Consider the following 23,401-nt stretch of genomic DNA (forward strand, 5'->3'; position numbering starts at 1 on the left):
GTCGTCCGACCTTCTTGTCGTCGTCGGGAATGGGTCGCTGATGAGGGTGGGTCGTCGGTGAAGGTGTATCTACTCTGTATAAGCTTGCTTGAATCAGAGCTTCTCGTTGTCGTCAGGAGTCGGTCGTCGGTGAGAGTGGATTCGATGGAGGAGTGGAGGAGAAGGGGGCTAAGTGAGAGTGAGTGAGTGTAAAAAAGCTATATAAGCTGTATTATGGTTTGGGCGGGAAAACGAATTGAATTTGTTTTTATTTTATTTTTTTTATAACCGTTGGATCTGCAACGGCTGATCACAACCCTTGCCAATAAGAAATGAAAGAGAGGCATCTAGGAGGGATCTGGACTCTGATTCAAGCAAAGCCATATATATTTTTATACTTCTTCTGCCCCAAAACATTAGTTTATTTTTAAAAAATAAGTATAAAAATAATATAAATTTCATATTTTGTTATTCTTTTAAATTTATTAATAACATAAAAAATATAATTATGATATCGATATTCTCTAAAAAAAAAAAAAAAAATACAATCAAAAGATAATTTTGAATAGTCAATTTTTTTAAAATGTAATAATAAAAAGTTAAATTTTGTAAAAGATTATTATTTTGAGACGAGAAAGTAAAAAAGTTAAAAAAATTATTAAAATAACTGTTTCCCGCGGGCCTCAGCAAAGCCACTCTGCGTGGTGTACACTCCGTCCTTGACTCCATCGCACTGACACATCGACGGCCGATGAGGTGAACTTGAAAGTGCTTATCATGCTTTATCTATCTATCCATTGTTAGGGTTCCAGAAAAAGCCATGGCGAAGCACTGTTTGTCTAGACTACTATTCCCCTCTCGTTTCCAATTCAACCGATTCATTTCTTCTTCTTCTTCTTCAACATTTGAAGCCTTCGACCCCCCTCCCTCTGTTCCTCCTCGCAGAGTCGTCGTCACTGGTAGTATTCTTCTCTCTCTCTCTCTCTCTATATATATATATATATATGCGTATATACGAATGTGTTTATCTTAACATGTATTCAATTTACTTTCTCCAAGCTTCAATTTCAATTTGAGTTGCGCCGTTTGGATATCTGTCACATTTTTGTATCAAATGTTAGAGCATCTTCAATTCTTCACCTTTTTCTTTCATCAAATTTAGAAATTGCTAAAAACTTATCTCGAACCCTTATACCAAATGGTCATTAACTCATCAAATCTTTCATTAAATTTGAATTAGATGGAAATTTAAAAAGATAAAGCATTAGACCATCTCCAATCCTTCACATTTTCTTTCATCAAATTTAAATTTGATGAAAAATTGCTAAAATATCATGTCCAAATATTTTCATCAAATGTTCATCAAATCGAGGGAGAGTACTTTTTTTTCCCCCATCAAATTGAGAACTTATCAAATCCTTCATCAAATTTAAAAAGACAAGCATTGGACATATTTTTTCCCCCAATAAATTTGATGAGAAGGGAAATTTGGTATAAGAGGGGAATTTTTAAAAGGATTTTGATGAAAGGATTGGAGTAGTCCATATCAAATCAAACTTTTTACTACAATTTGGAATTAAAGTTTGATGAAAAAATTGATGAAGGGTTATGATTTTTTCCCATCAAATTTGATGAAAAGCAGAATTTGAGGATAGAGGGGATTTAAAAAAAAAAAAAAAAAAAATTGATGAAAAGATTGGAGTAGTTCATATTAAATCAAGCTTTTTACTCAAATTTGGAATCATGAAAATATTGGTGAAGGATTGGAGATGCTCTTGCGTGTAATATTCTGGTAGATTTATGACAATTTGTGGTTCAGAAATAAAGTTATGCATTCTTGTGGTAATTTTATGCATTTTTTCTCGAAACATTTCTAAACAACAAATTATTGTAATATTATTCACCTTCCATTTTTGACCCACAAATTGTCATAACTCTGCTAGAAGACTACCATTTATGAATCACAAATTGTCTTAACTCTATTAGAAGACTATGGAATATTTGCCAAAATGTGTAACATATAGCAGAAAATGCGTAACAAGGTGCATCTATGGTGCACTCACGTTGTTTACTTTTTGCTTTGTAATCAATTTTAATGGTTGGAGCCGTGTTGCAGGATTGGGCATGGTTACGCCACTTGGTTGTGGAGTGGAAACTACATGGAAGCGACTGATAGAGGGGGTGTGTGGAGTAAGGGCAATAACTCCTGAAGATCTCAAGATGAGTGGATTTGATAGAGAGACGCAGTTGCATACTTTTGATCAGTTGACATCGAAAGTTGCTGCGATCGTTCCTTGTGGAACCAATCCGGGCGATTTCAATGAGGACATATGGCTCAATTCCAAGGTCATTTCTTCTCCATTGTATTGTTCTAATTGATGCGCTGCAATTTGTATTTGAAAAGTGATGTTTCGTTTCTTATCTGAAAATGTTTGCTAAATTTGGACATTGGGGCAAACTTTAACCGGAATTTGATTATGGCAATGTTTCCATGCTTTTTAGATTAATTCACAATGCTTTACAACTGCATAGATAAGCTCTTAAACAATTTATCTGATGTTTATCCTAACCATATCCATACTCTCAGTTTGCGCTTGTAAAGTGTGGCAAACAACTGATTGATAATATCACAACACCTGCAATTTATAGATTTTTCACTTATTTGGGATGTGAAACAAATTTGAACATTTTGATAGTTGAAAGAGCTTCCTCTAGTGGAGAAGTGGTTGGTGGTATGACTGTAAGCAATCGAGGCAAGCCAATTAGTGGGTCACTTAAGCTTGCTTGAAATGTCATCCAACAGCTCAAAATGAAGCTTCAGCTTGACTTAGTTGATCTTGCAAACGATCTCAAATGAGCTTCTACTTGGGCTGATTTTGATCTGAGCTTGTATAGCTTCTTTTCTAATAATTATTATTGTCATTGGATGCTCATGAGCTTTTTGCGATGAAGTACGGGGGAGTAATGAACTACAAAATATGATCAAGCTCAGCTCATTTATATCACAAGTGAGCCTCTAACTGTGTGGTGATCGTGACCCTAGATTCGGTAACTTGGTTATTATAGCCCTACAGTGGGTTAGATTCTTAACAATGATTATTTTCTTCTCTGTCTCTCTCTCTTGTTTTACGTTGGTAGGTGGCATCCATTATTAGTTTGATTTTACTTGAAGTCTCTGCATAATGGTTTTAAAGTTTGCTGTATACGGATAGGTGACTTTATTTATATTTATATTTTTTTTATTTTGGGTGAAGGCATGTTTTATTTTCTTTGAAAACTTGAATTGTCACACTGTCTGCCAACGCATGCCGGACTTTCTTTTGCCCTACCATGATATTGTGGCCATTGATTACAGAATAAGTTTCTTTTGCAGGAGCATAGGTCAGTTGCAAGGTTTATAGGCTATGCATTATGTGCAACTGATGAAGCTCTTAGAGATGCAAATTGGATTCCTACTGAGCAGGAGGAGAAGGAAAACACAGTAATCATTTATGTTTTTGTACACAATTAGGTGAAGAAGTTTTTTTGCAGTGCTTTGGTGATTCTTATTTTCTAACTTGAAGACCCTTAGGGAGTCTCTATTGGTGGTGGAATCGGAAGCATCAGTGATATATTGGATGCATCACAATTGATTTGTGAGAAGGTTTGTTTGTTCTACCTTTTTCCGCTCGATGAAATATCTCACTAATGGCTGAATATGACCTGGTGAGGCTAGAAACAATGAAGCCTGATAACTGATGCATGTTTTTTTCAATCCAGCGCCTTCGTCGGCTTAGTCCATTTTTTATCCCACGGATACTGATAAACATGGCAGCTGGTCATGTGAGCATGAAATACGGATTCCAGGTGAGAAGATGACATCCATAATTGTATCTTTTTACATTTGGGGGAAGTACATGAGTGCTTGTGAGGAAAAAATGTGGTATGATACAATGCCCATCATCTTGCCATCAACACAATGATCATGACTTATTGTGATTGGTTATACCTCCATCATGACGTCGCTACAGAGAGATCGAGTATTTGAGTTAGATGCAAATTAAGCTATAACATTTTATGAATAATTTCAAATGAGTTGGTGGTTGCATGTTTTATTGAAAAATGGGGTTATCAAACAACCTACGGAGTAATGATTTGACCGTTGTGTTGTGCACATTAATGCTATGGTGCTAATGGTCCTTGATAAGCTTTTGAGTCGTCTGTTGTTATTCTGTATTTCAATTACATATCCATATTATTTTCTATTTTTTCTGTAATTGAGGGGCTTGCTCATTTTTACTTCTGGAACAATAGATTTTGTTGCATATCCTAGTCTTGACTTTTGAGTCTAGGGACCAAACCATGCTGCAGTGACAGCTTGTGCCACTGGGGGACATTCTATTGGCGATGCTACAAGGATGATTCAATTTGGAGATGCTGATGTTATGGTGGCTGGAGGAACGGAGTCCAGCATAGACGCTTTATCCATAGCAGGATTTTGTAGGTAATGCTCACCAGTGAAATTATCTGTTCCTACTTCCTGACTGCCATAATTGCCAATTAAAATCTTATTAGCGCCAAGAAGGAAAGGATTAGTTTATAAAATCATCAGATGCTGGCTGAAAGTGCTACTTACTATGTTAGACTTAGGTATAGGTGTCGGGTTATCAAATCTCAAATTTAAGGGTATGTGGACTCAGCCAAAAAGAGTCATATTTTTTTATATTTTTAATCTATTATGTGATAAAATGGAACTATATGTAACATACATTTTAAAAAATGTGTTCTATAGCAATTACACAACAAATGATACATTTAAGATAGTGTTAAAATACAAATATATGAGAAGTGTCCAATGTATAGTATCGGATCGGACACATATCTGACACCCTTGTCCGAGTGTCCAACACAGGTATTTTATTTATTTTGAAGAGTCCATGTAACACAGGCTACTTGTTATTTTATTTACATATGAAAAACAAGATGTACTTTTTTTGACAAGATAGATCCTATTATTAAAAAAAAAAAAAGGATTATAAAATGAGAAGTCACTGAGGACAAACATTTGGGGAGAATACTCCCTAATAAAAAAATTGATCAGTCTTGACGTGGGCAAATAGTTCCAGAAACAATATGTAATACAACAAAGCTAACCCAAATGCATTTTATTGATGCTGCCTAACTAGAAGGTTCCAATTCCATTCCAATCTCCTAGCCAAATCAGGATCTTCAACATATTTAAGCCGAACGTATCTTTCGCTCACATCTCGAGCAATCAGTGATGTTGGACTTCCATTATTTTGGTAATTGTTTTCAAATATCCGACAATTTTGTGATAAAATAGAGCAACCAAAGACACCATTCACATTATTTTTTCAAAGCTTTTACCCTTAAACTTATCACTTGCCCATGCTATACTCTGCTCCCATTTTCTTGGAATTTTTTATATACAGCATTTTTCCATGGTACAGTACCAAAAATTCTTATGCGCGCGCGTGCACACAAAAAAAAAGAAAAAAAAAAAGAAGATCATGGAACTCAATGTGCCTCCAAGGCTTTGACAAAAACAAGTACCTTTGGGAGTGATTCATTTGGCTAGCTATCTTTCTTGCTTAGGCAACTACCTCTTAAACTGCAAGCCACAAAATAAATGAAATAGCTTTTGTGGTCCATAGGTCCATAATAATAAGTGAGCCCATGATATAGTTGGGAGTTGTTACCTAAGAGATAACCTACAATCATTCGCTGAGTATATATAATGAATTCATATTTATCTAAAGGAGGGAGGATTACTTTAGTCAAGAGTGTTTTGTCGAGTATCTCGACTTATTTTATGTTTGTTCATGTGATTCCGGTGGCAGTTGCAAAGCGGATTGAGAAGTTGCAGCGGGACTTTTTATAGGGTGATGGGGGGGGAGGGTTCTCATTCTCATTTGGTGGCTTGGGATCGAGTTTGTCGTCCAAAGGAGAAAGGGGGTTTGGGATTTAGGCAGTTGGTTATGTGTAATTTGGCTTTGTTGGGTAAGTGGTTGTGGCATTTTATGGGGGAGAGGAAGCATTTATGGAGGAAGGTGGTTGTGGCGAAGTTTGGTTTAGGGAGGGGGTGGTGTTTGGGTAGGGTGGGGCAGTCTCATGGTTGTGGAGTTTGAAAAGGAATTTGGTTGGGTTGAGAGGAGTTTTGGCAGAGAATTCAACTGAAGTTAGGGGTGGGGGACAGAGTCCGTTTTTGGCGTGATATGTGGTGTGGTGATACTCCTTTAGAGCGGTTGTTCCCTTTGATTTGATTTTTGGGATTGTAGAAGATTGCGAGGTTATGGTTGGGGAGGTTCGGATTGGGTGGGGACATGCGGTTGTTTGGAATGTGCGGTTATGTCCAGATGTTCAAGATTGGGAGGTGGATCAGTTGGTGGAGTTTTTGGGTTTCTTATACGGGTTGGGATCTGGGGGTGCAGGGGAGGATTCTATGGTTTGGGTTTTTCTGGGCTCTAAGGGGTTCTTTTTTGTGTCTTTGTTTTGTGGTGGCTTGCTTAGGATGATGCAGGTTTGTTCCTTTGGAAGTGCGTCTGGGTGTCGGGCACACCATCCAAGGTGGCTTTCTTCGTGTGGATAGCTACTTTAAGACGTATTTTGACGATTGATAATTTAATTCGGCGTGGGCATATCTTGGTGAATTGGTGTTGCATGTGTTGTGGTGACACCGAATTCGTGGACTATTTGCTTGTTCATTGTCCAGTTACTTCTCGACTTTGGATGCTTATTGTTATGACTTTTGGTTTGGTTTAGGTGTAGCTAGGTTCTATGTTGGCAGTTTTGCAAAGTTGGGCTGGGGTTAGAGTTGGGAGGAGGCATCGAAAGGCATAGATGATTGCCTCTCACTATTTAATGTGGCTTATTTGGTTGAAGCGTAACATGCGTGTATTCTAAGGGGTGTCTCATTCGATTCCTTGTATGGAGAGACGGTTGCTTGTGGTGTTATATAATTGGGTTACGGGATTAGTTGATCCAAATGTTTTGGCTTTTGTAGATTATGTGAAGGATTTGATATCTTAGCATTTTTTCCCCGTAAGGGTTTGAATTTTGTATTCTTTGCATCATCTTGAGGGTTTTCTAATAAAATTTGCTTATTTATCAAAAAATAAAAAATAAAACTATCAAGACACTAAATCCATGATTCATAGAATCACAGATTTTACACATATTACTATAAACAAAATATTCTAATTTCCTAATTCAACATATTCTAATTTCCTAATTCAATACTCCCTGTCAAGTTGGCGTGAAGACATTCAACAAACGCAGCTTAGCAATGGATGACAGGAGCAAAGTTGGTCACACGGACTTTGTGAACATGTCTGCTAACTGCTGAGAAGAAGTGACAAAGGATGGTCTCACAATACCAGTCTGAACCTTTTCTCTAATAAAATGTATATCAACCTCGATATGCTTGGTACGGTCATGAAGCACAGAATCAGAGGATAACATAATGGTAGATTTGTTGTCACCAAATAAAGAAGAAGTAGTCTCCTCAAGACCCAACTCTACTAGAATAGAGCGAAACCATAGAATCTCACATGTTCCTTGTGCCATAGCCCGATACTCAGACTCTGCTGAAGGCCTAGAAACAACTGTTTGCTTTTTACTTTTCCATGATATAAAATGGTCACCATAGAAAGTACAGAAGCCAGAAATAGAACGCTGACCAGTCCTAGATCCTGCATAACATGAGAGCCCATATTGAGGACCAATTGTGAAGAACAATCCCAAGATAGGAGAAGTCTTTAAATACCTCAAAATGTGATGAACCGCGTCAAGGTGCTCTGTATGGGGTGCATGTATAAATTGACTCACAACACTAACCACAAATGTCAAGTCAGATCTAGTATTGGTCAAATAAATAAGGCGTCCAACAAAATAGTAATATATGCCTGGGTCGTTCAACAACTTACCAGACTCTGATGTGAGCTTGACATTAGGATCCATAGGAGTAGAAGCAGCTTGACATACCAGTATCCTTAAGCAAGTTAAGAGTTTACTTTCTTTGAGACAAGGAAATCCTGTCTTAAGCGAGCCACCTCAATTCCCAAAAAATATTTGAGACATCCCAGATCCTTGATATCAAAAGTTTGGCCCAAGGCCTTCTTTACTTGACCAAATTTTGACATAGTCATCGCTTGTGAGAATAATGTCATCTACATAAACCAACAAGATGATACATTGACCTGTAGAATTACGGTGGATGAAACAAGTATGATCTAAGTGGCATTGAACAAAGCCCATGGAGATGATGACAGAACTGAAGCAACCAAACCATACTCGCGGAGACTACTTTAGACCATACAAAGATTTGCGGAACTGACAAACCTTCTTCGAATAGTCCCCCTTAGCTCGAAAACTGAGTGGAGGAGCCATGTAAATCGTTTCAAGAAGATCCTTATGAAGAAATGCATTCTTGACATCAAGTTGATGAAGAGGCCAAGAATGTGATACTGCAAGGGAAATAAGGAGACACAAAAGTAAGCTTGGCGACGGGGGCAAAAGTGGCTCTAAAATTCTTGCCAGGAATCTGTGTCAAACCCTTAGCTACCAGGCGGGATTTGTAACGGTCAACTGAGCCATCAGCGGGGTACTTTATAGTGAACACCCATTTACAACAAGTAATATTTTCCCTAGGAGGTAAAGGCACAAGATCCTAAGTGTGATTTTGTCCTAAGGTGGCCATCTCAGTCTGCATAGGTTCCACCTATTTTAGATTCTGAAGGGCCTCCGACACAGAACGAGGAATGGACTTCGACTTAAGCCTTCCAAGGAAAGAGCGATAAGAATCGGAAACCCTGTCATAGGAAAGATATTGGGAAATGAGATGATTAGTACTACTCAAATAATCCCATCGATCTAGAGGGTGTCGATCCTGAAGTGGGTTATGACAAGGAGGTGATGGAGATGTAGCTAAAGGAGGAGAGTTAGCTGACCCAAAGTTTGAAGAGGCGGCAAGGGGCAACTGAGAGTGTGGGCGACGAGAGTATACCTACAATTTTTGGGGGGAGGTGAAGGTGGAGAATGAGGAAGGGGGACAGCTTCATCCGCAACCTCGTCCAAAATAGGAACCGGGCGAACACTGGAAGTAGCAGGAGTGGAAGCCTGCAAAGGAGAGTTAATATAAAAAAAAGGAAGATCTCACAAAATAATTGTGAAAATAATTGTATTGGCTTACCTTTGAATGAGGTATAATGAATTCATATTACAAATATGGAAATAAAACTATCAAGGCACTAAATCCATGATTCATATAATCACAGATTTTATACATGAAGCTTGAGTAACCAGCTTAGGGTTTGATAGAATATCATCCCCTATTTATAAATGAGGATTAGGGTTTACAAGATGAGACAATTACAAGTCGAGCCCTGAGGGCATAGAATAATTACAAACCAAAAAAGCTCAGATAATAATGTAATATTCTAACACTCCCCCTTAAACTGGTGCGAAGGTATCTCTCATGCCTAGCTTGTCTAATATGTCATGAAATGGTTTATTCCCAACCCTCTTGGTGAGAATGTCAGCAAGTTGTTCACCAGACTGGACAAAAGGAGTACAAATGGTACCACTAGTGAGTTTCTCCTTAATGAAGTGGCGATCAATCTCAACATGTTTTGTTCTGTCATGTTGAACTAGATTGTGAGCAATGTTGATGGCGGCCTTATTATCACAGTATAACCGCATGGAGTTCGTCTGATCAATGCCTAGATCACTCAACAATAACTTAATCCATAAAGGTTCTCACACACCTTGTGCCATAGCTCTAAACTCAGCTTCTGCACTTGACCTAGCAACCATATTCTGTTTCTTACTCTTCCAAGTAACTAGGTTGCCTCCAACAAAGGTGCAATACCCTGAAGTCGATCTCCTATCAGTCACTGATCCAGCCCAGTCAGCATCTGTATAGGCTTGCACACGAAGATGATCATACTTTGAAAAATAAAGACCCTTACCAGGAGCAGACTTCAAGTACCTCAAGATTCTCATGACAGCCTCAAAGTGAATCTGATGAGGAGCATGCATAAACTGACTAACCACACTGACAGCAACAACAATATCAGGATGGGAGTGAGATAGGTAAATGAGTTTATCCACTAATCGCTGATAGCTCCCCCCTATCAACAGCTTCTCCTCCTTCATCATCCCCCAATTTCTGATTGGGTTCCAGTGGAGTGGCACATGCCTTGCAGCCAAGCATCCCAGTTTCCTTCAATAGGTCAAGCACATATTTTCTTTGTGAGATAAATATCCAATCCTTAGAGCGAGCAACTTAAATTCCCAGAAAATACTTCAAGCTTCCCAAGTCTTTGATTTCAAACTCATTAGCTAAATATTTCTTCAACAGAGGTATTTCCCCACTATCATTGCTTGTAAGAACTATGTCATCTACATAAACAATAAGTGCTAGTCTTACCACGGGAGGAATGTTTCACAAATAAGGTGTGATCTGCCTGACTCTGTTTGAAGCCATATTTAAACATAACCTGAGTGAATCTCTCAAACCAAGCCCTTGGAGACTGTTTGAGACCATATAATGACTTCCAAAGCTTGCATACTTTGCCTTCTGTCTGATGATCCTCAAAACCAGGAGGAATGTCCATATATACCTCTTCTTCGAGGTCACCATGGAGAAAGGCATTCTTGACATCAAACTGATAAAGCGGCCAATCTAGATTAGCTGCTAGAGAGAGAAGTACTCTAACTGAATTCATCTTAGCCACGGGTGCGGAGGTCTCTTGATAATCAATGCCATATATCTGAGTAAACCCTTTTGCCACAAGTCTTGCCTTGTAACACTCAATAGACCCATCTGCTTTGTGTTTCACAGTATATACCCATTTACATCCCACAGGTCGTTTGCCCGTAGGTAACTCAGTCAATTCTCAAGTGCCATTCTTCCTAAGTGCTTTCATTTCCTCAATCATAGCTAGTTTTTACTTAGAGGTAGCAAGAGCATCCTGAAAATGGTTAGGAATGCTAACAGAGGAAATATTGGACACAAATGCTCTATATGAGGATGACAAATGAGAGTAGGACACAAACTGTGAGGTAGGATGTTGAGTACAAGATTTCACACCCTTCCTCTTGGCAATAGGAACATCAAGATCAATGGACTCAAGAGGTTCAAAGTTACCTAGACTCTCATTAGAAGCAGGAGATGGCAGTGGAGGAGCAGAAGTGGTTCATTGTATCCAGTTAACTTGTTGTCTGTCTATGTCCCGGACATAAACATGCCCGTACTTATCCTTAGTGACATTGGGTTCTATAGTCCCAGTAGAAGAGGGTGGTGCAAGAACAACTGGTTCCACCATAGGAAGCACAGTAAAAGAGGGTGGTGCAAGAACAACTGGGTCCACCATAGGAAGCACATAACTCACTTCACACCAAGGCTCCGCCGAAAATGAGGACGGTGACACCGGAGAGGATAAGAAATAGGACTGGGACTCAAAGAAAGTAACATCCATGGACACAAACCACTTACGAGAAGAAGGGTGGTAACATTTATACCCCTTTTGAGTACGAGAGTAACCAAGGAGAACACACTTAAGGGAGCGAGGGTCCAACTTACCACGAGAAGGAGAGTGATTATGAACAAAACAGACACAACCAAAAATTTTGAGAGGAATAGAAAACAAGGACTGAGAACCTAGGAGGACGTGAAGAGAAGCTTGTTTTTGCAAGACCTGGGTAGGGAGACGATTAATAAGATGGGCAGCGGTGAGAACAGCGTCGCCCCAATAGAGCTGAGGCACACTCATAGAAAAACATATGCACCGAGCCATGTCAAGAAGATGCTGATTCTTGCGTTCCGCCACCCTATTTTGTTGAGGGGTATTGGTGCAAGAGGTCTGATGGATAATGCCATGAGAAGAGAAATATTGTCCTAACTCAGAATCTATGTATTCCCCGCCATTATCAGAACGAAATAGTTTGACAATGGCCCCAAACTGAGTACAAATCATTTTATGAAAATTGCGAAACACAGAGAAAACCTCACTCTTATCTTTCATGAGATATACCCAAGTAGCACGAGAAAAATCATCAATAAATGTAACAAACCATCGATGACCTTTCGCAGACATAACATGAGAGGGACCTCAAACATCAAAATGTATTAATGAAAAAGGAACTACACTTTTATTCAAACTGGGAGCAAAAGAAGCTCTGTGTTGTTTTCCAAGTTGATAAGACTCACAAAGAAAGTCAGACACATGATGATTTGTGAAACCAGATGGAAATAAATGCTTAAGTAAATAAAAGGAAGGATGCCCAAGACGCCGATGCCACAACCATAAATCAGCGGGGGTGGTAGAAGACGTGGTGGAAGAATAAGCAAGTTTGTCTGGTTGATCCAGGAAGTAGAGACCATTTTCTGCACTACCACTGTCAATCGTCCTCCTCGTAACAAGGTCCTGAAAAGACAATGATCAGGGAAAAACGTCACACCACAATTCAAATCCTGGGTAAGACGACTCAAGGATAACAGATTAACAGAAAAATTGGGAACATGGAGAACAGAAGATAGATGTATGGTAGGAGTGACTTGGACTAAACCTTTTCCAGAAATGGAAGAAACAGTACCATCTGCAATCCTAACTTTGTCCTGACCTGAAGAGGGCTTATAGACAGAGAAAAGATCAGAGGAGCCAGACATATGATCAGAGGCACTAGAATCAATAATCCAAGGCAAAGACTTATGACACAGGAAAACACAAGGAGAAGAGGCTAAGTTACCTGAGCGGGCAAAGGATGAGGAAGCTGTACTGAGAATAGTAGAAGACCGGCGGTCTAACAATTGGTGAAAAGCATCCTCCAGCTCAGTATCAGAAGCTTGGCCAACAAAAGCAGAATTAGAATCAAGTGTATCAACAGCACTAGACTGATGAGCCTGGGAGTAGGAACCACGTCCTCTAGACTGGCCTGACCGACCTCCTCGAGAACCAGACCGATCACCTCGACCTCCGGATGGAGTCCCATGAAGCTTCCAACATGTCTCACGAGTATGCCGTGGCCTCTTGCAATAATCACAGAATACAGACTCCTTAGCAGCAGACGAAGGGATAGGAGTCAGGCTGAGGCCATCTCGAGGAGTAGACAGTAATGCTGAGCGATCAGTAGAGACAGGGGACATCATAGCAGACCGGCGATTCTTCTCATTCTGTATATAGGCAAATGCCTCCTGAAGTGAAGGAAGAGTGTCCATACCCAGAACTCGACCCCTAACTGGATCATACTCCACATTTAGGCTTGTTAGAAATTTAAAGACCCGTTCTCGTGCGATGAACTTCTTGTACCCGACAGAATCAGCAGGGCAAACGAGCTTATAGTCTTCCAGGTGGTCAAGGCGTTTCCAGCCGTTGGTGTGGAAAGTGAAATACTGAAGAACAGTCTGCTCCCCCTGAAGTGAGCTCTCAATAAAGCGGCGCAACTCAAATGCCTGTGAGAAATTCTCTTTGCGGGAATAGGTGGCAGTCACAGCATCCCAAACATCCTGAGCAGTCTCCATAGACAAGTAGCCCTCACCAATTTCAGGAACCAGCGAATGAATAAGCCAACCCATAATCAAAGAGTTGGTAATCTCCCATTGGTCATAACCCGAGTTAGTGGTACTAGGTGCCTGTATCCTGCCATCAACATACCCCATCTTCCCTCGGCTCTTCAAAAATATAGTCAAACTTTGAGACCATGCTAGGTAGTTCTGACCATTAAATAGAGAGGTGGTGAGTTTCAAATTAGGGTTGAGGTTCTCAGCCATGGTAGTAGGTATAATAAGACTCTCACTCCTCGGTGTTTGAGAAGTAGGGGACACACTGGTGGAATCTGCCATGGATGCGATACTACCGAACCCGCAACAAAACTAGTGGCAATCACAAACCCGGAAGGTGGTGGCAAAAGAATAGGCACAATGACTACTATAAAGGCATAACAAAATTAAGAAACCATAAAGTCTTCTTTCCTTTTCTTTTTTTTTTTTCTCTTTTTTTTTTTAAAGTAATTATTTATTTATTTATATAAGTATTGATACGAATACAGGCATATAGGTTATTTATTTATACATGTGTATACACGACATATATACCAAACAGAGATGAGGTATGTTGTATACCAGAGATGAGAGTCTACCAGACGAACGAAGATAAAGGAGATCGACGATATGAGGAAGACAAGCTGAGGAGATCAACTGAGGAAGGCGGCTGACGAGATCGACTGACGAGCTGACGAACGAAGATGAAGGAGATCGACTGAGGAAGGCGGCTGAGTGACGATCGACTGAGAGACGGCTGGGTGACAATCGACAGAGGAAGGCGACTGAGTGACGACGGCGACTGAGTGATGAAGACGAAGCAAAGATCGACGAGCTGAAGATCGACGTAGTAGATGATCCACCCAGGTAAGCTTCGAACCCTAGAGTGTCGTTGGTGTAGAGGTCTACCAACGAGGGTGAGCCGAAACCCTAGAGGTTCTGCTCTGATACCATGAAGCTTGAGTAACTAGCTTAGGGTTTGATAGAATATCATCCTCTATTTATAAATGAAGATTAGGGTATACAAGATGAGACAATTACAAGTCGAGCCCTGAGGGCATAGAATAATTACAAACCAAAAAAGCTCAGATAATGATATAATATGCTAACAATACATACTACTATAAACAAAATATTCTAATTTCCTAATTCAACGTATTCTAATTTCCTAATTCAACGGAAGGTAGCCACAATACTAAAAATTCCAGTCAGAAACATGACAAATGCTAACCCTACTTTTTGGAATGCTTACTGCTCGCCATGGAAATTTCGCTTTAGTCCTTTTTGGTTTCACCCGTCCAATGGAAAGCACTTGAAAGACTTTCAACTGTGTTAGTTACTATTTTTTTGGAGGATAAAAACATTGATCTAAAAAGATTAAATGCTAAAAAGATAGATAAATATTATATATGCTGACTGGTAATATTTTTGTTGGCTAGATCATCTGCCATCTTGTTAGGTGACAACTTGGAGGTGGCACCTTAATATGTGCTTAATAGTGGCACTGAAAGGTGCTGACCACCCTTTCAGATGCCATTTTTTTACAATTCCTCTGACAATTATGTTACCAAAACTTTCTTAGAGCAAGAACCTAAAGAATTTGGGCATCGGGACATAACTGTTTGCTTTGATGCTTGAGCATTATCTTTATCAAAATTGCATAGCCATTGGTGGGATTTTGGGAAACAAGATGTATCACATTTACAATCTCTATTAGTCTTCCTAATCCTAGAGGTGCCTACATCTGCATCATGAGCTCAAAGACTGAGTTTTACTTGCAACCTTGTGGCAGACACCAAGATGTATTGAATTTTTTGAGGCTGAGGTGGATGCAGTGTGGACATGTGATCCCTAGTCAAGTCAATCTAACCTTTGTGTTCGTGATTTAGTTTGTGATTCATGCCTAGATCAAAACGAATCTATGGGCAAATATATTTTGATAGAAGCTATAGCGAATCGCACAATTCACTATTGATTCACTTTTTACAGATTCATGAGATTTTCGAAACTATCGTATCCAACATATTCTTACCATTTTTTACTCTCTTTTTCTTTTTTTAATATTGAAAATGTTATAATACAGCTTCTAAAAGTGTATAATACAAAAATAATCAATGCATATATACATGATTTGTTGTAATTTTGATGATAAGGTGGTTTTTAATAAGATCCAATCAGATCTAGTCAGACCGAACATATTCTTAAGGTTTTTTCCTAAAAAAATGTCACAACGCATCTTATAATGATGTTTAAGGTTAAAGTAACTTGCACCCATAGAATTATCAATTGCTATTTTTGTGAAATAAATATGATTCGTTATTACATGGGTCAATTAAGTTAGACCCAGTTGTTCTACAATAGTTTCTTTTTTTTCTTTTTTTCTTTTTTTAAAAAAAAAAAGAAGACTATTTTGAACACTAGATCTCTATTTTTTCGCACATCTTTTTGTAAAAAGACAAAAAGTCACTAAAAAAGCCAATTCCCAAATAGGCCTAATAGTATGCGTTCATTTTGGAGTGTTTGACCTTTAAAATAAAGGATCCCACTTAATTCTTTCTTTTTATTATAGTCTATATAGGATTTTTAGGTCCATTTTTTGAATGTCAGGAGATATCGTATTGTAATTTTTGAATAATTTTATGCTTGTTTGTTAGGATTTGGATAGGCATCTCTTGCTACAAAGGAAATTCCTTTCTAACTTCTAATTAGATGGTGTTAAACATGTCCTTATATGAGAACTATTTTATAACATGTGCCAAAATCAATTTATTTCATATATGTGATTAATTAGAATTATTTTTATAGTTTGTCTTGAATCTGAACGATTCTCGTTTCAATTCAATTGATGATTCACAAATTCAGGATTTCGATTCATGATACGATTCAAGATTTGACAACTATGAATCCAACAATTGAAATATTTGGAATGAGCATCAAGTGAAACTCATTTTAATATTTTCTATATCAAATGAGAATCTGGCATGAGTTGGGGAAGGACTTGCATATGGTGTGTTGCATATTGGAAGTTTCAAACTTTGGTGGGGTTCACTTCAACTTGGCAACTGTAGGACTTGGTACATTAGACATAAGTCACATAACACCTCTGCTAGTTGCAATAAGACACCTTTAATCTTTGACTCTCTTTTGTCACCCCACTTTTTTCCTAGTAATATACATATGGCAGTGATTTGTGAGAGTAGCATGAACAATTGTTAATCCGACTTTCAGTTAACACGGCTTATCTTCTAACATAAAAACATTTAAGGTTTGTCATAAATGTCAAGGGAAAAAGGCACTGAAAGAGGGAGATGATTCTCGTTAACTTGCAATAAATATTGAGAATATAATCAAGCAACTAATAGGAAATGGATTTATGGTATCGATGACCTTCTATGATGATTAGTTACTATTTTGAAAATGCAGGTTGAGGGCTTTGAGTACAAAGTATAATTCTAATCCAGAAGAAGCTTCACGACCTTTCGATTGTGGTCGAGATGGATTCGTGTAAGTAAATACTTTAGCTGTGCATTTCTTATATATTATGCTTGAAAAGTTTTATTGTTTCATCAGTATAACGCAATGTTTAAACTCAGTATAGGTGAAGGTTCTGGGGTCTTGGTGTTGGAGGTGAGTTGAATTTTTCTAATATCAATAATTATTATTATTATTATTATTTTTGTAATTCTTGGTTCAATCTTACATGTGTCGTCAAGTATTTCAATCAAAATTTTATATCATTTAATAAAATGGCATGGAAATTAGAATTTTCTATACCATCTTGTTTTTAAGGTTTCCAAACTTTACGTTTTGGTTGTGTTAGGAAATGGTTTCTTCCTAACCAAGATCGATGAGACACAAAATAGCAAACAAAAATGATAAACGAATCAAAGAAATCAAACACACACAAAGAACAAAAGGATTTACGTGGTTCACTCCAGAATAGGGTTACGTCCACGGTTGCTTCAGACCCCCTCCCCTGTGAGGGGAGGCCCCCCAAACCCTCCTTTGGACCTAGGGTTCAGTGAACAGTACTTATCAAGGTCCATAGACCCAATAGGCTGTGTAGCCATAACAGCCCTACTACTCAGTACTTTGTCTCTAGGAGAGGTTTTCACATTGTCATGTATGCTTGGTGCATAGGCTGTTTGGAATATGTTTATGTTGGTTGATGCAAGGCGATTTTGTGCCTTGCCTTCGTTTCTGGCAGCTCAATTTTAGTCTCTGATGGCCAAAATCATTTTGCCTGGCTTCAGCCATGATGCCTGTATGGATCTGATTTTAATGTGAGGAATATCAAAGGTTATGCTGCCTCACCTTAGAGAAGGTGGACCATAAATACATTGCTAGTGGTAACATGTCTTGCTTTAATATGTATGGTAGGGAGCTTCCACCATCAATATGGCTTTTCTCAAATTGTACATTTAACCTTGCCAGCTTTTGCAAGCTTTATGGTAGAATTTCTGAACTGATGTGGTAGTACAATATTATTATGTTATGTAATCACATCCCATGTTAAATCTATTCTCTGTTGTGTATGTAAGTATAAGATAAGATAATGTGATTCGTACATTACCTAATGGCAGCTGCACAACGGTAAAAGCTTTAAGATTAAATCTCAAAATAGCAACATTGTATAAAGAAGTATAAAGATGTACATGATAATGATTTGAGTGGAAGGCTTTCTACATGTCTCTACAGCAATTTATATACTGCTGATTGTTTTTTAACCTCATTGGGGGTAATCTTAGCTGTTTTTGCTTTTGCGTTACAATTAACATCATTGTCATCTTCTCTCTCTCTCTCTACATTTTCCTCTTCATTTCTGTCTTCATTTCTTCTTTTATTTTATTTTTTTGATAAATAAATTACTGATTGAAAAAGCATCAAGATGATGCAAAGAATACGAATCACCGAAATTAATAAAGTCATTTCTTTTTTCTTTTTGGAATCAAGGAACTGGAACATGCAAGAAAGCGGGGAGCAAAAATGTATGCAGAAGTTCGTGGTTACGGGATGTCAGGTTTGTTCTTTGCAAGTGTTGTATTAGTATTACTGGAACTATTTCATATGTTTCAGCTTCTGAATATATCAAATTTATCCAGGTGATGCACATCACATTACTCAACCACATAGTGATGGAAGAGGTGCGATTTTGGCCATGACACGTTCTTTAAAGCAGGTAACAAGCCAAGATTAATTTTTTGCATTGTTCATATGCGTGTATTTGTCTTTTTTCAAACATCTATTTGGTTGAGTCACAAAAGGTTGTAGCAACACATATCCAGGGTGCCTTAGGTGACCATTCATTTTTTTATGTCACCTAAAGATACATGCTTCCCCTTGTAATACTGTTGATATTTTTGAAATTCTGAACCTTCAGTTTTATGTTGCATGGTAATTGTGCTTGAGAACTTTGGGAAGGACAAAAATGAAATTCTTTTTGGTGAACTTGTGGTCATAATGATTGGACAGCTTAAATTCTCTGGCATCACTCAAATGTGATTTATCTTTTTGCATACATATGACCCGTCATTTTGATGTTGTAGATGTTGCCTTGCCTATTGATTCAGTCCAACAAGCTTTCCAAACTAAATTTTACATAGTGTTCATTTTCAAATGTCAATGTTCGCATGGAGGTGCTTATTGTTTGCTAAAATATGTTTGCTTTTTATGTGACTTGCAGTCCGGTCTTCGTGCTAATCAAGTGGGTTATGTAAATGCTCATGCTACGTCTACTCCTCTTGGTAAACTGTAACAACTTTTATCATATTTTTGCATTATAACGCTTTGAACTGGTGCAATCACTTATGCTAGGAAGTGCTTAAGATGGTGTAAACAAGGCTCTTGTTGCTGTGACGTCTTATTCAGGTGATCAAATAGAAGCCAATGCTATTAAATCCTTGTTTTCTGAGCATGCAACATCAGGTGCCTTGGCTTTTTCCTCCACAAAGGTAAATCTTTTAGTGAGCAAGAGTTTTGGGAAGATAGGAATATGAACTTAAGGATGTATACTTGCTCTGCTGAACATTTTTTTTATCTGCTTGCACTGCTGAACATTTTTTTTATCTGCTTGCACTGCTGAACTTTGTGGCATAACATTCATGACCTGTGCATGATGTTTGTCTTGTCAGATTGATGGTGCAGAACTTTGCCCTTAGTACCAACTGTTAACCCCTCTTTATTCCTGACCTTTTCAGCAAGCTAGTGGAACCTAAATTTATGGGTATATTTTCTAAGGTGTCTAGGATCATCTAAAATTTCCAGATTTTTTCCAGTAATTATGGAATGATGTTCATTCACAAGAAAGTATTGTTACTTTACCATAAAAAAAGGAAATTATGAAAAAGAAGTATTTTCATTTCTTAGTTTCCAGATATTGGTAACATGTTAATATTCTCACTCACCATATTGAACATGACATCCTGTTCTTTTTTCTTTTCACAAGTAATTAAATTTTAGATTAAAAGAAGGTGCCAAGGGGAGTGCAAAATGAAAAAAGAAAGAGAATAAATTAAATTTAAAAAAAAAAAAAAAAAAAAACCCTAACTAAAGGAAAGGCCTATTTTTTACTTCGAACACCATCTCTGTTAAGACTTCCCTACCTGTGGCCTGTCCAGTACTTGCCCCTTACCAGGAAACCCTACTCTCTTCTATACTATTCTTGGCCTTCATCTTTAATGCATTGTTGACCAAATGATTGGGCTTTATTCAGCAGCCCAACCAATTTAGTTTCGATTGCCTGCCTTTTTTTTCCTCCTCCCCCCAATATACCACTTGTGGTAGTGCAGTCGTTTTGTTGCTGAGTAATTGTGTCAACATGGCATGCCCACTGACCACATGCTCGAGTAGCTTGCACTAATTGATGTGGAACAACACCACTTGGCAGGGATGACATGGTGCTCTAGTAGTACTGAATAATTTTTCTTTATCAAACGTCCATCAACCCCAACCCTGAGGTAGCTTCTTTCCACCACCACTCATCTCTAAACTCCATACTTGGCTCAATTGAACCCAAATTGTCACCCTCCTTTCCTTTCTTTTACTTACGTGTCCATAATAATAAACAGCGACTCTAAAGCATCGAACTAGATCCTCATTGCAATGATGACAACGTCATCACTCTTGGTGGGGAGTAGTCCAGTGTCCAAAAACTCATTGGGGAGCTGATACATGATCCCAACAGAGGTTTTGGGTGCATCGCATGCTCGGGCCAGTTTGTATCTTAGCTTGTTGAAGGTCACCAAACAGTTGACAAGGACAATCCGGGTTTGTGACTGACTTAGCTGGTTGTGTTGAGTCAATTCTGAGTGAAAACACCATTGAAGTTACATAGAGCTTCACTATGTCCACTGACAATCTTAGAATGAGAAGGCCATGGCCAAGCTAGGCTACATAGCTGCAGCCCCAATCCCAGACCTCTCCCTAAGTTTCAACAAGGAGGTGGCCGGCACAGTTGCTTGAGGTGTCAGGAGGTAGTCCAAAAACATGGGTGGACTTTGTGCCCAAGCAAACAATGGGATGGTTAAACTTAAACCTAGTGACCCTTAGATTTGTCCCCAAAGCTCATGACCACCATTTATTTGCTTTTGAATCCATCTATTACCACCCTCCCGATAGTGCCAGGCCACTATAACACGAGGATGATTCATTAGCTCAATTGTTCCTTTCGATTACTAATTATTTGATATCTCATGGCTCATGTTTTGTATTTAAGTATGATTAATATTTGAATTTTGAAATTTTCTTTTCTAATTACTTAAAATTCAGGGTGCTATTGGTCATCTGCTTGGAGCAGCTGGTGCAGTGGAAGCAATTTTTGCAGTTCTAGCTATGTACCATGTATGTAGTATTGTACTGTTCTGTCATACTTGCTGTATTCCCCAGTACCCTATAAAGTTATTCTGGATTTTCTTTTTCCCCATTCTCTCTCCTAAGTTTAAATTTTGCAATCTTCTCCATTCTCCAAACTAAATCAAATTTTCTTTTCCTGATTAACTCCCGAGTTCTTAATTCACAATGTGTTTTTGGGTTGAGGGCGGGAATCTCTATTCATGTGAGGATCTTTTGCCGAAGTATAGTCACAATATGCACAGCATTTACAATCTTAGGCTTCAGTTGGTAACATTTCCTTTTTCTGTTTTTTGCTTTCATTTTGTTATGCTTTTTAAAATCTGGAAACAAAAAACTTGTTTCATATAATGTTTTTGTTTTCAAAAAAATAGAATTGATTCCAAAATTTTTGGAAATGGAAAAAAAGTGTTTTCACTTCTTTTCAAAACAAGTTTTCATTCTCTCCCCCCCTCCCGCACCAGCTCTGGCCACCACTCATTGCCAAAGCAATTGTCTCATAGCATTGATAGCAATAATAGTGCTGCCATGGGGTTAAGGGCTCAATGCTTATTGTCCATCTAATAGATGAAAAGAACATAGTTTCTAGATTGTTTTGCAAAATTCTTGATAAATGCCATACCAAGACCTCATTCAGCATGAAGTATGAAATAAGAAAGATGTGAATATTCCTATTTTTCCTCCCTCGGATCTTTGGTAAAACTCAGTGGTTATAATAGATTACTAATGTTTGCAATCTTAAAAAATTGATCTTGTTCATAAAACAAAACTATTAAATATATTTGTACATGCATTGCTAACTTGTTCATAAAGATTCATCTGTAACAGTGGAAAGTTTGCCCCGATGATCCATTGACTGCTTTGTTCTGTTCTTGCAGGGAATTGCTCCATTGACACTCAATCTCACTGAACCAGAGCCTGTTTTTGAAAATCATTTCATGCCTTTGACTGCTTCGAAGGAGATACCAATTAGGGCAGCCATGTCAAACTCTTTTGGTTTTGGAGGAACAAATACATCCCTACTGTTCTCGGCCATCTCTTAGAACGGCTGACTGCATATTATTGATGTTACTTGCTGCAGAGTTTTGCAAAAGTAGATGACCTGCTTGTTTCCTCAATGCCAAAATGGCCGCTACCTTTTCATAAATTACTTTTTTTCGTTTTCCTTTTTCTCTAGTTCGAGAATTTTGATGTATGTGACTTGTTAGGAGGGAGCTATTCAGTATTTAGCTGTATCAAGATTAGAAGTTATCTTCCTTTGCACTTGTGTAATAAGACTGTAATTTAAAGATTGGAGGGACTTAATGGTCCCAATTTTCTTAGTACCTTGAGTGGATTAGCATTTGAAAGGGCTAATACATCATTTTTCTGTTACCACAGGATGAGTTGTTATATATTCCTATGACTTGATGTGTTGCTCATTATTTACACAGGATGTGTTATATTAAGCTAATGTAGACTCATGATAAGGGCACATATTTAGAGTATGAAATCCTCAAAATCTGTCTTATTATGCTCTCAATTGCAACATTGTATCTCAATATTATTGTATCTCAATATTATTTTGTTCAGGACTGTCTAATGAATTTCACATTTTGCATTAATAATTTTCTCTCAAGGCCAAATCATCTAGGTGAGTATGTTCAAAGAGCTAACAGTACTCTTTAGTTGAAATTACTAACAGGAGATAATCTTCCAGCATTTTAGTCTTGAATCTGTCCTAATGTGAACTACTACTATTAATTTCTTTTTTCAGAAAGAGTCACCGAGGTTTTGACTAAATTACTCCTGCCACCATTACTAAGAAAAATAAAGTATACATACATGCCAATGTCCCTAAAACAAGGATAACATTTTAATTTTAGATAATTCAAATTATTCACATCAACAATACCCATGACCACTAAGTTTTTGAGTGAACTATAGGAGGAGAGATTATCTAGTTGTCTATTATAGGAAATCAACTCAAATTACCGGAAATTTCAAGAGCCGATGTACAGTCTAGGCTCGAGACAATTATCTAATGCATTGGAT

The 23,401-nt window shown here is 38.1% G+C and overlaps 1 protein-coding gene across 1 annotated transcript; it reads left to right on the forward strand.

Annotated features, from left to right (window-relative positions):
* The first annotated feature begins 645 nt into the window (after positions 1–645).
* Positions 646–22,746, forward strand: LOC114258336 (Beta-ketoacyl synthase). The gene is made up of 14 exons (XM_028198297.2): positions 646–938; positions 2,096–2,325; positions 3,353–3,460; positions 3,551–3,622; positions 3,739–3,825; positions 4,311–4,462; positions 16,943–17,023; positions 17,113–17,146; positions 18,473–18,539; positions 18,622–18,698; positions 19,203–19,263; positions 19,388–19,470; positions 21,287–21,358; positions 22,246–22,746. Exons 1-14 carry the CDS (start codon positions 800–802, stop codon positions 22,408–22,410), a joined length of 1,428 nt encoding a protein of 475 aa, XP_028054098.2. The 5' UTR covers positions 646–799; the 3' UTR covers positions 22,411–22,746.
* The last annotated feature ends 655 nt before the right edge of the window (positions 22,747–23,401 follow it).

This window comes from Camellia sinensis, chromosome 7 (assembly GCF_055761805.1).
Source record: "Camellia sinensis isolate YWXY chromosome 7, ASM5576180v1, whole genome shotgun sequence".
NCBI classification, from domain to species: Eukaryota; Viridiplantae; Streptophyta; class Magnoliopsida; order Ericales; family Theaceae; genus Camellia; species Camellia sinensis.